This window comes from Schistocerca serialis, chromosome 10, assembly GCF_023864345.2.
Source record: "Schistocerca serialis cubense isolate TAMUIC-IGC-003099 chromosome 10, iqSchSeri2.2, whole genome shotgun sequence".
NCBI classification, from domain to species: domain Eukaryota; kingdom Metazoa; phylum Arthropoda; class Insecta; order Orthoptera; family Acrididae; genus Schistocerca; species Schistocerca serialis.
The window spans coordinates 142,638,778-142,654,663 of NC_064647.1; the positions used below are offsets into that span (position 1 = coordinate 142,638,778).

At 38.3% G+C, this 15,886-nt stretch overlaps 1 protein-coding gene across 1 annotated transcript in view; it reads left to right on the forward strand.

Moving 5' to 3' along the window:
* Window positions 1–15,886, forward strand: part of LOC126424822 (symplekin) — a 129,377-nt gene that overhangs the window by 40,681 nt on the left and 72,810 nt on the right. The window contains exon 8 of the mRNA XM_050087616.1: window positions 2,640–2,786. Coding sequence (XP_049943573.1) covers window positions 2,640–2,786 — 147 coding nt within the window. The remainder of the gene's footprint in view (window positions 1–2,639; window positions 2,787–15,886) is intronic.

Consider the following 15,886-nt stretch of genomic DNA (forward strand, 5'->3'; position numbering starts at 1 on the left):
AATTATGAAGTGGCTCTACTGGGATGACCTTTGCCCATTGTAACCATGAGTGTTTAGCATACCCAACAGCATGAGTCTCGTTAAAATCTACAAAGTAGAGCGAAGTAAAAGAATTGCTGCATTACATACCTGAAGAGTGGACAGTTTTATGATGAACTTTGTGCATGGCCACTTGGTGAAAATGAAACATTTTGTGTTTTCCACAAAGTCACACTGTTTCTGGTTGATAGGGTTGGCAGCTAGAAATTTTGGAGACAATATAAATACTTGTTGTTGTTTTCAGTCCTAAGACTGATTAGATCTTCATGCTAGTGTATCCTGTGCAAGCCTTATCATCTGTACCGTAGCTACTGTTACCTACATCTGTGTCAACCTACTTACGGTGGTCACGCATTGGTCTCCCTCTAAAATTTAAACCCTCCACTCTTCCTTCCATTAATGAATTGAAGATTCCATGATGATTCAAAATGTCATACCAAACACTCCCTTCTTTTAATCCACTTGTGCCATATATTTAGTTTTTCCCCAATATGATCCAGTACTTCCATGATAATTAATCAATCTACCCATCTATATTTTGTGTGTGTGTGTGTGTGTGTGTGTGTGTGTGTGTGTGTGTGTTTTTTGTAGTCAACATTGTCAAAAACTTTGTCTACAAATGCTGCAGACATAGGTTTTCTAAATCGTGCAGTCAGTATTGCCTTGCATGTCCTACATTTCTCCAGGACCAAAATGGATTTTCTCAGGTACCAGCCTCTGCCAATTTCTTCATTCTTCAACAAATAATTCATGTCTGTATGTTGTAAAGTAGTGTTTTAAAACATGAAACTTTCCTCGCTTGAAAGTCGCTCAACTGAGGCCTTTCCTTTTAGTATGCGCAAATTACTTTGCAGGCAAGGATTCCATGAGAGACTAGGAATGACTTAAGATAGATGGAGAAAAATGTCAAAAAAAGTGGAAATTTTGAATGAGAAAATACGTTCAAGAAGTTGGTTGTAATATTTCCCAGCGATTGAAAATTTCGGTAACATGAATGATAATGAGACTTATGTGCTCGTTATAAACTTCTTTTTATTACTGGAGTGGTGTGTAACACTGATTTCTGGAGGGGAATGGGAGGTATTTGCGAGTGCAGGTGGCAAAAATGGGTTTGTGGCAAATGTATTGTTAATATTTAAAGTCTAGGACAGAATATTGTGGTTATGCTTATAGAACGTTAAAAGTTAATCCATTACTTGTCTCTCTCTTATATATATATATATATATATATATATATATATATATATATATATATATATATATATGAATTAATAGAGGGAAACATTCCACGTGGGAAAAATATATCTAAAAAGAAAGATGATGAAACTTACCAAACAAAAGCGCTGGCAGGTCGATAGACACACAAACAAACACAAACATACACACAAAATTCTAGCTTTCGCAACCAATGGTTGCCTCGTCAGGAAAGAGGGAAGGAGAAGGAAAGACAAAAGGACATTTACATGTCTGCTTGTGTCTGTGTATGTGTGGATGGATATGTGTGTGTGTGTGCGAGTGTATACCTGTCCTTTTTTCCCCCTAAGGTAAGTCTTTCCGCTCCCGGGATTGGAATGACTCCTTACCCTCTCCCTTAAAACCCATATCCTTTTGTCTTTCCTTCTCCTTCCCTCTTTCCTGACGAGGCAACCATTGGTTGCGAAAGCTAGAATTTTGTGTGTATGTTTGTGTTTGTTTGTGTGTCTATCGACCTGCCAGCGCTTTTGTTTGGTAAGTTTCATCATCTTTTATATATATATATATATATATATATATATATATATATATATATATATATATATATATATATATATATATAAATGTTGAAATGATTCAGTGGTTTTCAAGAAGCTGTGTATTTTGTTTCACAATGCTGTGCTCTCATTTTTAGTCACCAAGGAAAGATTTGGCTCGCCTTATATGACCAGTCATTTTTTTCTGTTACCTCCTTAAATAAATCTTATTTAAATCGACTCTTTAATTTGCACTGCAGTGAAACTGTATTTAAGAAAGTAGGCTGTTACATTGGAATTAGATAGGGTACTTGAAATGTGAAGAAACGGTATCTTATTATAAAGTCAAGTGAACCTCTCATTAGTGGAGACCTTGGGTTCGAAATGAAATAACTGTTGACAGAATGACGTAACAATTCATTGTCAGCCAACTATGCTACTGACAGTGAGAGTAATAATGCAAGCAGCAGTGATCCCTCATAAGCCACTGAAGACAGCTGTCGACAGCAGTATCACTCCATGAGTGGCCTTCCTCTGACATTATGGTTGTGTGCTGTTCAGTGACCTAATTTCTTCCACAGCAGCACACAGCCTCCTCCTCACTTGCAGTCTCCCAAGTGCTGCTGCTTTCTCCCCCTTATACAGCTCTCTGCTCTTGCTACGCCTTGCTGACTATGTTATATGTAACTTCAGTAATATCACACAGTATTATTGCAAAGAATTCTTAGGGTCTACTTATGTGATCAGTGAAGATAACCAGCATGCTGTCTTTAGTCAGTCATACATAAGCATGAGGAAATGTGAAACAAAAATGAGCAAATGAAATGACCTGTGCAAGATTAAAACCTTTAGGATTTATTCATGTTACAGGTTGTGAACTCAGAACCCACAGTGGAACCTATCTCTACGGTGCCTGCTCCAATTATTTTGTCAGAAGAAGTCATAGATGCTGCAGAGAAATATATCCTAGAGCGTCTGACACCAGAAGTTGCCACGCAGCTTGTCATCCAAAATATGGTAAACGTTAATTAGTACTATAATCTTCAGATGTTGCTTATACCAAGTCATTGAGTCTTTACAGATTGTTTCCTTTATGGTGTGTGGAAACTGTAAAAAGAGTTAAGACACACACAGATGGATAAAAATTGTTGTTTGTCCACTCTCCACTCGTGACTAGCACAGTGTAAGCTGTGCCTAATAATCATATGAGATATTCTCTGAAATGATATGCACTTTTCAGTGACTCGAAGTTTCAGGTAGACTTGGTGATTCATTCAGATGGGTCGACGGACAGTTCACAATGTTCATGATGCCATGGGATTTTTTCCAGTTGTTTCAGTATTATAAAGTGTGGGTTTATTACAGTTAAGTTTCCATTAAACATAAAATGTTGCAATCAGTACCTGTATTTTAAACTTTTTTCGTGTTATGTTTCAAATTGTATTTTGCTCTTTGCCTTTGCATTTTAAAGTGTTTCTTTGAACACTGTTTGAACATTATATTTTTCATTAGCACTTTGTGCTGTGTGTTTTTTATCTGTAGTGTTGTCACGTAGGTCGCCATGTTTTGGGCAGTTGAGCTCAAGCACGGCATCCTATTAGTGTCTATAATATCATTTTGTGATTTTTCGACAATGGAAAATCCAGAATTGAGTGTAACAATATTGTTACATTTTGTAATTTTTGATTCCCTGTGGAAGAACTTGTCACCAGTGACACATTTTTTCCCCTTATTTATGTTTTTTTAAGTTATAAGCTATATGTGTTTTTTTAAACACTTTTTGCATGACACTGTTTCAGATTTTGTTGTACATTGGGGAAGAAACACATTACTTAGTGAGCCTTTTTGTGTGCTTTTATAGCCTAATTCATAAATTAGTAATAGTAGGATGTACAGTGTGTGTACCTGCAGTGTGCAAACACAAGAAGAGCTGGCTGCAGTTCGTGAACAGCTGAAGATGCTGTTGGCTGCAGTCGGAATCTGTCGGATTGTAGAGGTGACAGAGGATCTGGCTTGTCATGAGGCACCTAATGTGTTGCTAGTCCCCCCCTCCCCATAGAATCTGCTACCAAGGCAATTTGCAGGGCACTCATCACAGGAGATCCACAGAGTGAGTGGTGGGTTGTAATCCATTTGTATCATTCAGTGTCAAAGTGGAAGCTGCCCATCTGGCCTTGCCCACTTAACTTGTGAGTAGACAAGTAACTGTCCCTTCAGAAGGGTCTGAGCAAACATGTGAGGGGTGGGTTTTTCCATTTATCAGGAGCTCCAATGTCACTCGTGTTATGGAGTCCATTAGGGAAGTAGTATTGAAGCCTGGAAAGAAGTCTAATGTGTGATCAGTGTGTCTTCCAGGAGGGCATCATCTGAGATGTGGAGGCGGCTCTGCCTGTGGTATTGAGGGTTCAGTCATCTGCAGATTGTAGCTTGTGTTGGCACCAGTGACACCCATCACTTGCATTCTGAGACCGTCAATAGTTTGTGTGGGTGGCTGGTGTAAGTGGTGAAGGCTGCTGTCTTTGCTCTTGGGATGCAGAGCTCACAGTTTGCTGTAATGTACTTGAAATCGATCAGGCTCCTTCGTTTTGGAGTCTGGTGGATCTGTTTTGTTAGTTTTGGCTGCAGATTTCTGTACGTACATTATGAGATGGAGAGTTGTATGATGCACTACACAAAGGAAGCAGCTACTTGGATAGCAGAATACTTGTGAACTTGGAGGTTTTTTAAAGTAGGTGTTAGACGTCCTCTTGGTGAATGCTCACCATCCAGTATGCAGCGAGCAAAATCAGATCAAATACAAAACAAGACACTTTGACTGTCAGAATTTTAACAGTAGACGGCCAAAGCATTTGTAACAGAGTTCCCGAATTTACTACACTCCTGGAAAGGTGTTGCGCTCAAATTATTCTCTGAACGGAGAGCTGGGTGAAACCGAAACTAGTACTGAAATATTTAACTAGTCATTGAAAATATATCTAAAAGAAAGACTAGGTATCTTTAGAAGGGGAGTGTTCTTCACAGCTGACAAAAACATTGTTCACGGAGGTCTAAATTCAGTCTAAGAAATTATCTGGACGCGAGTAACTAACATAGGGAAGTTTAAGGTAATTGTGGAACATTTTTATGGGCCATCCAATTTCAGCCACCTTACTTGGACAGTGAAGGAACATAATTTAGTTCCAATGTTACGGACCTGGAGGAATTATAGACAAAGTTTAAGCTGATTGTAAATTGCACTATGGAGAAGTATGTGCTGAGTAAGTGGATTAAGGACAGAAAAGACCCACCATGGTTTGATAACAAAATTCATAAAATGCTGAGGAAATCAGCGACTCTTGCGCTCCTGGTTAAAAAAAACTCTGTAATGTCAACAGGCCAAAGTCAGTAGAAACTCGTGCTTGTGTGAAGAGTTTGATGTGCATATGACTGCTTCCACCAACACATCGTAGAGAAAGATCTTGCCAAGAAACTAAGAAAATTGTGGTCCTGCATAAAATCACTAAGTAGATCGGAGGCGTCTGTCCAGTCGCTCATCAACTGGCCTGTTATGGCAATAAAAGGCAGCAAAATAGAAAATGACGTTCTATATTTCACGGTTAAGAAATCATTCACTATGTAGGATTGTATGACATACTGTTGTTTGACTGTTTCTCATTCTCCTACATGGAGGTCATAGTGTGCATCTCTGACACAGAAGCAACTAAAAAAGTTGAAAACAAATAAGTCACCAGGTTCGTATGGAATTCCAATGATCTACAGAGAGTTCTGTATAGCTTTGGCCACTTACTTGGCTTGCATTTACATGAAATCTCTCGCCCAGTGCAAAGTCCCAAGCGACTGGAAAAAATTTCAGAAGACTCCCAAATATTAGAAGAGTAAAAGTTCGGACCTGTAAAATTACAGACCAATATACTTAACATTGGTTTGCTGTAGAATTGTTGAGCATATTTTAAGTATGAATATAAGAGTTTTCCTTCAGATAGAAAAGCTTTTGTTCACAAATAAACACTGATTTAGAAAACATCACTTGTGCGAAACATGGTGTGCCCTTTTGTTGTACAATATCCTGTGAAACATGGGTGGAGGGCAACAGGTCGGTTAAATATTCCTAGATATCTGGAAAGCATTTGACGTGATGCCCCACTGCAGAATGTTAATGAAGATCTTAGCATATGGAATAGATTCCCAGATATTTGAGTGGGTCAAAGACTTCATGAGCAATAGAACCCAGTGTTCCCTGGAGACAAAAGTGCCCCTGGGAAATAGGGTAGGACTGTTCTTGTTATCTTTATACATAAATGATCTGAGGGATATGCTGAGTAGTAAATTGCTGGTGACGCAGGAAAGCGTTTTCATTGAGTGACTATAGAGGGATGTAATATAGCTTTGACAGCATTTCTGTTTGGCGTGATGGATGGCAGCGTGCTCTAAAGGTAGAAAAATGTAAGTTAATGTAGATGAGTAGAAAAATCATGTAATGTATGAATACAGTAGTGGTGGTGCACTGGTTGACACAATGACTGTCAATTAGATATCTGTGTGTAATGTTGGAAAGCAATAAGTGGAATGAGCACATAGGGATGGCAGTAGGGAAGGCAAACGGCCAGCTTCACCTTATTGAGAGAATTTTAGAAAAGTTTAGCTCACCTATAAAGGACATTGCGTATGTAACACTAGTGTGACCTATTTTTGAGTACTGCTAGACTGTTTGGGATTCCTTCCAGGTCAGATTAAATGAAGGTGCCAATCCATTTCAGAGGCATGCTGCTAGATTTGTTACCGATGGGCTTGATAAACACGAGTGTTCTGGAGGGGCTTCATAAACTCGTAGGAATCTCTGGAGGGAAGAAGACATTCTTTTCATGAAATACTAGTCAGAAAATTCAGAGAAATGGCATTTGCAACTGTTGACCAATAGAATATACTGCACCCCCCCTGTGTACATTTAGAGTAAGGATTGCAAAAACAAGAGAAATTAGGGCATGTATGGAGGTGTATGGAAAAGTGATTCCCCCCCCCCTCCATTTGTGAGTGGAACAAGAAAGTTACTAGTAGCAGTATGAGGTACACTCCACCAGGCACCATATGGTAGGTGGAGTATGTATGCAGGTGTTGTCTCCCTGAATACGCTTTGAACATTACACATTTTGTTAGTGTGGTGCTACGTGCAGTTGTCTTTCATATTGGTCGGTTTGGTTGTTTCATTGAGATCAGAGATAGCATCCCACTGGTGTCATTAACAAAGAAATTTCACACCATGTTTCTATAGTTTTCTTATTTGTTACGTTTAATTAAGCAGTGTCTTGCTCCCTTCCTTGTACATTTTTACAATTTTTATTACTAAGGTTTTATTGTTATGGTGCCATAGCTTACAATTCCTCTAATTGTATTGTAATTAGAATGGCATGAACTATTGCATTTAATAGGTTGTTAAAGTTTGTCATGTAGTATTGCTGTAAACAAAGTTGTTATTATTTGTGATCATTGTATGCTATTCATAGTACGGATGGAGTGTTGTATTAGCGACTGATATAAAAAACTGGTGATTGATATTTTGTCTTAATGGAATGACTGATGACTATGATGCTATGAAATGAATATATTATTAGCCATAATTTTTATGGTTACTTTCATTGTAATAAAAATGCCTTCCCCTCTTCCTATACTTTTTTTAGTTGACTCTTACAATACTGGTGTCTTTCACAATCTGTGTACATGGAACTGTTTGTAATTTTATTGTTAATAAAAGTTCATATTCTTGATATAAATAAAATAGAAAGAAACATTCCACATGGGAAAAATATATTAAAAACAAAGATTCCATGACTTACCAAACGGGAAAGTGCTGGTAGATAGGCACAATAAAAACACACACACAAAATTTCAAGCTTTCGCAACCCACGGTTGCTTCGTCAGGAAAGAGGGAAGGAGAGGGAAACCCACATCCTTTCATCTTTCCCTCTCCTTCCCTCTTTCCTGACGAAGCAACCATGGGTTGCGAAAGCTTGAAATTTTGTGTGTGTGTTTGTGTGTTTTTATTGTGCCTATCTACCAGCACTTTCCCGTTTGGTAAGTCATGGAATCTTTGTTTTTAATATAAAGTTCATATTCTTTTATAAAAAGAAAATCTATATGATGTCAGTTAAATAAGTAAAGTTTCAGTAAGCTTTGTCAATAACAGTTCAGCATATCATTGTAAGCATACGGTAATAAATGCCACCAGCCACCAAAATTGTGTACATTGTGCCATGTTGTACAGCTTGTCAGTTTGGGCTCGATGGTCTGCCAGGATGTAGTAATAGGTGACCTAAGACTCTGTATGATTTTGAACAAGTGCGTGTTATTAGATTCACGACATTGTTGGATGATTTTTTTTTTTTATTTTTCTTTTTTTTCTTTTATTGTTTGCACCACAGATCTGATGATATGAACACCATAAAATATTAGATTTCGTGAAAATTATATTGGTGACGTAGATGATTGTAATTCCATCCAGTACAAAATTAAGAGTTGTGGCTGTTATACTTTACCCCCCTTTAGTAGCACAAGGAAGTATTAGATTGTTGTGAGATGTCATTAAGCTCTAAAGAGCAGTGTTCTGTTTGATCCTAAAATCTTTTCAGGAATGTTTTTACTCGGTGTTTATACATACAGTAAAACCTCTTTTTAACAAATCTGAGGATCCAAATATTTTTTCCTTAGATCAGGGTTTTGCCAGGGTACATGGAGTGACCCAAAATTCCAATTCAAGCATGTTTAGGTGATTAAATTGCTATTTAATTACAAAATTACCAGTATAATGCACTACAAATTTAAGCACAGTAGATGAAAATTAATAAACTCTTCACTGAACACATTCTTTTTCTTCCCCCCCCCCCCCCCCCCCTCCTTCCCTCTCTAAATAAAGAAGTAATGTTTGTTTTGTTCTTCTAGCATACTGTAGAGTGTCATCGCTTCAGCTTGTTAATATAAGTAAGAATTATTCATCTACATTATGAGAAAAATAAATTCATGACCGTATCAACTGATTTCATAAGAGCAGTGAAACTTGATGCAATGCAGTCATTTTTTCACTGTCGCTGCCAGCTCCTATCTTTGTACCTTCATAAGCATATAACTTGCATAAATCTCTGGCATGAAATTTAGAGCATTGTCATCACAAAAATGTGCTGGAATCTCACATTTTCACAAATGTCAGTTTTGCTCCTCCATCCTTCTTCTGGAACAATGTTGTCTTCAGCTGCAACTTATATACTGCAGCCAGCCTATGTGAAACAGTTTAACGTTGTATGTTGTGTTACAGAATTTTAGGCAGCAGCAGACACATTCGTACCCTGTACATGGCGGAGTCTCATCACTTCCTTCCTCTCAAAGAATAAAATTGATTTCTGTGCATATGCTACACTGTATTTGTCCTTATAATTGTATTATGCTGGGGTCCAGAGGCTGCAGATGACTTGTGCAGTTCAGAGGAAGGAACACAATATTCACAGTTCTCAGAAATTGTCACCCTGTAATGTACAGAGCATAAGTCCAATTCCTTCTTGCTGCACCCATCTTGGTATCTGAATGCTTGAGAAATTCATAAGGATTTCTGTTGTTTCCAGGGTTTGCTGTTGTACTCTGAACTAAAACATAATGTTTTTATGTTTTGGAAACACCTGGAGATTAATAGAATAGGCAGCCTTTCTTTAATTTTATTTTTTAACTTTGTGGCATTTTCTCATTAAATGGAATATGATTTTGTAGTATGTAAACTAGAAAAGTCACTAGCTTCATCAGCATTGGAAATGTATCAGAACGCTTAGCAATGTAATGATCTTCCAATAGTTCATGCTTTTTATGACCAGAGCCTCACTTTCTCCACTTACACTTCGGAACGACAGAGTATGGTGTTTTTAAAAAAAAAACTTTTAACCAGCCATTGATCCACTGAAATTTTCAGTATCGATATCGAAAACAATTTCACGAACTCTCTCTTGTAGTATGTTTCCACATATAGGAATACTTCCTGTTCTCAATCCTTGAAACTACATCAGAAGAATATTTCCCAATCATTAAATTTAGACGTACGAATATTCCTGCTTTCTGGATCAATAGGAATAGTTAGTTTTGACATTTAGGAACACTTCCTTATTTTTGAACATGCTACACATGTAGACGGCATGTAATCGTATTTCATCACCATGTGTGAAATATTTATGTTAAGATTGTAATTGACGTTGCAGATGATCGTCTTCTTTCTCTGTTTGCAGACCGTAACTCCACAAAAGTAAAGTTCATAACTTCAACAATTCAATAAACTAACAACTACACTTTTTATGCTTCATATTTATGACTGTGACATCACGTTACTATTTACTGTGTCACACAACAGTAGATACAACCCGTGTGAAATGAAATTGAAAGAAATTGGTAACCATTTGACATGTTAGAAATTACGTAAAAACTGGATTTCAATTTGCAAAATGTTTCGCATCTATTCCTTAAAAGCAGACTTTTTCTTAAAGGGGGGGTTTGTTAAAAGCTGGGAGAAATAATGTTATCCTTATGGGAATTTTGCCAAGACTGTTGGAAATACTCATAAAAAGCGGGATTTCCTTAAAAGAAGGTTCAATAATTCAGGGTTTTACTGTAATTATACAGTGATGGTGTGCAAATCCTCACATACACGGCGATATTTTAACAAATTGTCAGATTTCCTGGTTCAGAGACGCCAAAAAGAGCAATATGTATGTTGCTCTGTTTTCTTAGCTATCTATCTAGGTAATAGCCACACCTGGGAACATCATACAGTTGAGATAAAAAAAAAATACCTTGGCTGCATTCAGCCATCTGGACAGTTTTACTTCTTGGAGCCATCTTTGTAAAATTCTGGTAACTCTGTGTACTAATATTGTATCATTGTGTTACATGCTTATGTGTTGATGTGCTTGAATGATGATGCAAGATTCTTCTCTTTGTAAAACAGTTTTGTCTCATCAATCACCATCATAACACAAAAAGGAATGCTGATGTTTTCATGTCTTAAACAGTTTATTTCTGGTATAAAAAAAGTATACAGTACAGTAGAATTAACACCCATAATTCTCTACCATGTGGCATTAAGTCTGAACAGTAACAATCCTCTGTCTAAGAATAAAATAAATATTTACTTGATAGAACTTATTTAATCCATAGATGAATTTTTTCAAGAGAAACAGATACTGTATTTATTCGTCTTCTCTCTTTGTTTACTGTTGGTTTCCAAAGTGTGTGAGAAAAGTAATGAGACTAACAAAACTGCGAGTGATCTGGCAATGCTGTGTTCTACTTGGGTAGACCAATCTATTTGTCCCTTCCTGATGTTCAGAGTTTCACCTTCATATGGGAATCATGCGGGTGTTTTTTATGAAAATGGAACAGTGGAATTTAGAGCAATGTTATGGCATCAAGTTTTGTGTTCGCTTGGGGAATAGTTGAGTGCTACTTTTGAAAAGTAGAGACAGGCCTATGGGGAATATTCCTTATCAAGAGCACAAGTTTTTTGCCAGCACAGATAATATTTTTGGAAGCCCGACAACACATTGAAGATGAACCTCACTCAGGAAACCTTCACCGTCAAAAACCAATGAAAATATTGAATGTGTAGTGCTGTTGTGAAATCAGACCTCTGTTTAACACTAAGAACAAACTCTCAGCCAAATGTATTACAAGGGAAAAGGTTGAATATTGAGACCAGATATTGCAGAAAAGTGGATGCTGCATCATAAAAATACCCCATGTCTCACAGCCACCTCCATCACGGAATTTTTTACCTCGAAAAGCATTCCTGGTATTCCACAGCTTCCCCCACCCCCCTGTTTTTTTACCTGATATGAACACTTGTGAATTTTCTCTTTTCCTGAAATTGAGAAATGCCTTAAAAGGACATCATTTTGGGACTCTGGAGAACATTCAAAAGAATATGATGACATGCGATCTGAAGTTTTCCTGGCGTATTTCCAATTTGAACAGTTCTCGGGTATCCAACCGGGTAGCGTCGTAATTTCTCCACAATATTTCGGCAGACGTACGCACTGCCATCTTCAGGTGGTTCCTGACGAATACTGTGCTGTTCCTCTCAGTGCCTTATATATGATAGCCGTTACCCTCTCCAGCGTTCCCTCCCGGTGTCTTTGGTGCAGCAGCTACAGGAGGTGGTGGGGGAAGCGGTGCCTGGTTCTGAACTGGGGTCTGCAGTCTCCCTGCTGCCGCCGTCGGGGGTGGTCCTCGATCTGTGGGACTGCATCTTTCTCTCCAGGCTGATGCAGGGTTCCAAGCCTGACTAAGTTGAAGGCCGCTGTCTTTATTAATTAGATCGTCCTGTAGTCGGATTTCGATGGTCTCTTTAGTAACGCAGTCCCAGAAGTAGGATTGACAGAGACGATAAAAAAGAAGTCTCTTTACGTTTCTCACAGATCTCATATGTCTTATTTTGTCACACAAATGAATATAACAATTACAGAATTGATATTCACGCATATTATTTCTTTGTACATTGTTCCAATTTTTTATTTTTTTCCCCCAACTGTTTTTTGCTACGTTCATTAAATTGACTCTGAAAATTCTTGAAATGCTGAATTAAGTTCCCATATAGTAGACTGATCTATGGCGTATAAACACAACAGATATCAGTATTCACACTAGCTTTCCAGCTTGTTCTTTTTCTCTAACAGAATTACACGTGCACGTCCATGACAAGGTTCTTTTATGTTGTTTTCTATGTAATTATAAAGTTAATATTTTCATTTGTTACATATTGCATCCTTGCATAACAGTTACAGGATGGCAGTTAAAATCCATATCTTGCTATCGAAATTTGTTTTTTCTATGGTTTCCTTAAATAAAAAAATACAGAACAGTTCCATTGAAAAAGGCAGTCAATTTCCTTCACAGTTCTCATTGGAGCTTGCAAGCCACAATATGTGCATGCCACAAATGGCCCTTCTGAAAATCTGTGTAAATAAAAAAATAAAATTCATATATACATTTTAACAATAGCAAAAGTGTTTTGAAGTATCGGAAGATATGTAGAACCTCTCCAAAACTAAATATCTTAGAAATACATTGGTCAGTATTTCCATTGCTTTCTGATAACATTAAGTACTATTTCAATACAATTTTCAAACTAATGGATTTACGTGAATATATGTGGTTGTATAATCATTTGTGTAGCTGTCGCCACAGTAGCTTACCTTCAGTATCCTTAGGGCTGTTTGTATGAAGCAGCCTAGTTCAGTCAGCAGAGAAACAGACATTGATTGAGCTGAACATGGGAATCTACATTGTATAAATGTTAATCTCAGATTTTCTCCTTAATTATGCTTGATTTTGAATAGTAAAATTTTGTAGATAGTCTGCTGCAGTGGCACTAAAAAAAAAAAATACATTTTGGGTAAATAAAAGATGAAAATAGGTAAACAAAGTATTTGTTTTTACCACTCCCCCACAGCTGAAATTCAGAATTATTTTTCTTAAAGTTAGGATAAGGATAATATTGGCAATGCAAATAATGGATATTGCTGTAAGAATTCTTGGAGGTGACTTGCAATTGAAGTGAAAACATTGAGGCAGTGCGTAGACACTTAGTGGCAGAGTAAGAAAGTGAAATTAAGTATTTTCGGTGAATGGTAGAGGGTACGGTGTTACACAGCAACCAATGATGATCAAATGTCTCACAAAAATGCTCTCTAGGTCTCAGTAGCAGCAACTCCACAGTTTGTATTAAATTTTCAACTACTTGCTTAGTGCTATGACAACCACACACACACAGTGATGGAAAAAAATATTAAGTCAATTAGCATACACAATTATTGGCTAATAAGTATATGAAATTCTCTCAGGCGTTCAGTGGTAGTGTGCTGGACTTACGGTTAGATCCCAGAGAAATCTGAAGGTCTGAGGAAGGCAAGAGTATACCACATCTCAGAGGATGTGTCCATTAAATCACTGGTGGCCAAACCAATCTTTGAGTTGAAGAGATCTCTGCCTAAGCAGACAATGCAGATGTAAACCTCTGCCACTATCTGCTAGTTTCCTCTGTGCATAAAGCAGCATAAATCTATTGGCAGTGATGTAGTGTATCCTTACTTCGTCCCAGCAAAATTCTGATAGCCTGATGTGACAACACATCACTACCAAATGGTTAGTCCCAGGTACCTATGAAATTATCAACTGCCAAACAACACATTCTCTAAAATATTGGTTATAAGGAGGATGACGACAACACGTTTGGCAATACATGTAACGACATTCCTCTCAACAGCGATTGGTTCGCCTTCTGTAATGTTCGCACATGCATTGACAGTGCGTTGACGCATGTTGTCACGCATTGTCGGTGGATCAAGATACAAATATCCTTCAACTTTCCCCACAGAAAGAAATCCAGGGACGTCAGATTTGGTGAACGTGCGGGCCGTGGTATGGTGTTTCGACAACAATCCACTTGTCATGAAATAAGCTATTCAATACCGCTTCAACTACACGCGAGCTATGTGCCGGAGATCCATCATGTTGGAAGAACATCGCCATTCTGTCATGCAGTGAAACATCTTGTAGTAATACTGGTAGAACATTACGTTGGAAAGTAGCATACATTGCACCATTTCGATTGCCATCGATAAAATGGGGGCCAATTATCCTTCCTCTCATAATGCCGAACCATACATTAACCCGCCAAGGTCGCTGATGCTCCACTTGTCGCAGCCATCATGGATTTTCGGTTGCCCAATAGTGCATATTACGCCGGTTTACGTTACCGCTGTTGGTGAATGACACTTCGTTGCATAATAGAACGTGTGCAAAAAATCTGTCATCGTCCCATAATTTCTCTTGTGCCCAGTGGCAGAACTGTACACAACGTTCAAAGTCGTCGCCATGCAATTCCTGGTGCTTATAAATATGGTACAGGTGCAATCGATGTTGATGTAGCATTCTCAACACCGACGTTTTTGAGATTACCAATTCTCACGCAATTTGTCTGCTACTGATGTGTGGATTAGCTGTGACAGCAGCTAAAACACCTACTTGGGCATCATCATTTGTTGCAGGTCATGGTTGACGTTTCACACGTGGCTGAACACTTCCTGTTTCCTTAAATAACGTAAATTTCAGGCGAATGGTCCGGACACTTGGATGATGTCGTCCAGGATACCGAGCAGCATACATAGCACACACCCGTTGGGCATTTTGATCACAATAGCCATACATCAACATGGTATCGACCTTTTTCACAATTGGTAAATGGTGCATTGTAACATGGGTAATGTATCACGAAGCAAATACAGTCTGCAGTGGCGGAATGTTACGTGATACCGCATACTTATATGTTTGTGACTATTACAGCGCCATCTATCACAGAGCAAAAAAGCTGTTCCAACTAAAACATACGTATTTCTTTACATACTACACAAATATGTAATAAAAAAGGAGCTTCCTGTTTAAAAAAAAAATGCAGTCGATATCCGTGTGACCTATGGCAGCACCATCTAGCGGGCCAACTATAGCATCATCTGATTTCCACTTCAAGCTAGAAGAGTTTCGTTCTTTGTAGTTTTTTCGTTTGATGCTTACTTCGTGAGATATTTGGCCCTGTCACTATCAATGGACCACCCTGTATAAGAGTGCTCGCACGGTGTGCTTATGCCCCTACGTGGTGCTGGCTGGCTGGAATAATAGTGCCAATGCTATTTTTTCAGCAGGTGAACTGGTTGCTGTGGGAGCAGTGTGAAGTGAGATGGGAGAGGGAGTGGGGGTTGGTGGTTAGCAACTCAGAGGAGTGGTAGTTATATGGGCCGGCATGATCATAGCAGCTGGTAGGAAGCACCACTCACTGAAGGCATTATGGGGATGTGAATTTGGAGGGACTGACAGGATGGAGGAAGGGTAAACTTTTGGGTAGAGGTGCAGAGACAGTGGTTTACCTGACATTGAGTCCAGCAGAGAAATTTGAGAATTTTCTTCTGCTTGTTTTCTTCCTCCTGTACAACACAAAACCTTCAGTAATAAACGCTGTGTGTGTGTGTGTGTGTGTGTGTGTGTGTGTGTGTGTGTGTGTGTGTGTGTGTGTGCGTGTGTGTCATAACACTAATATCTGC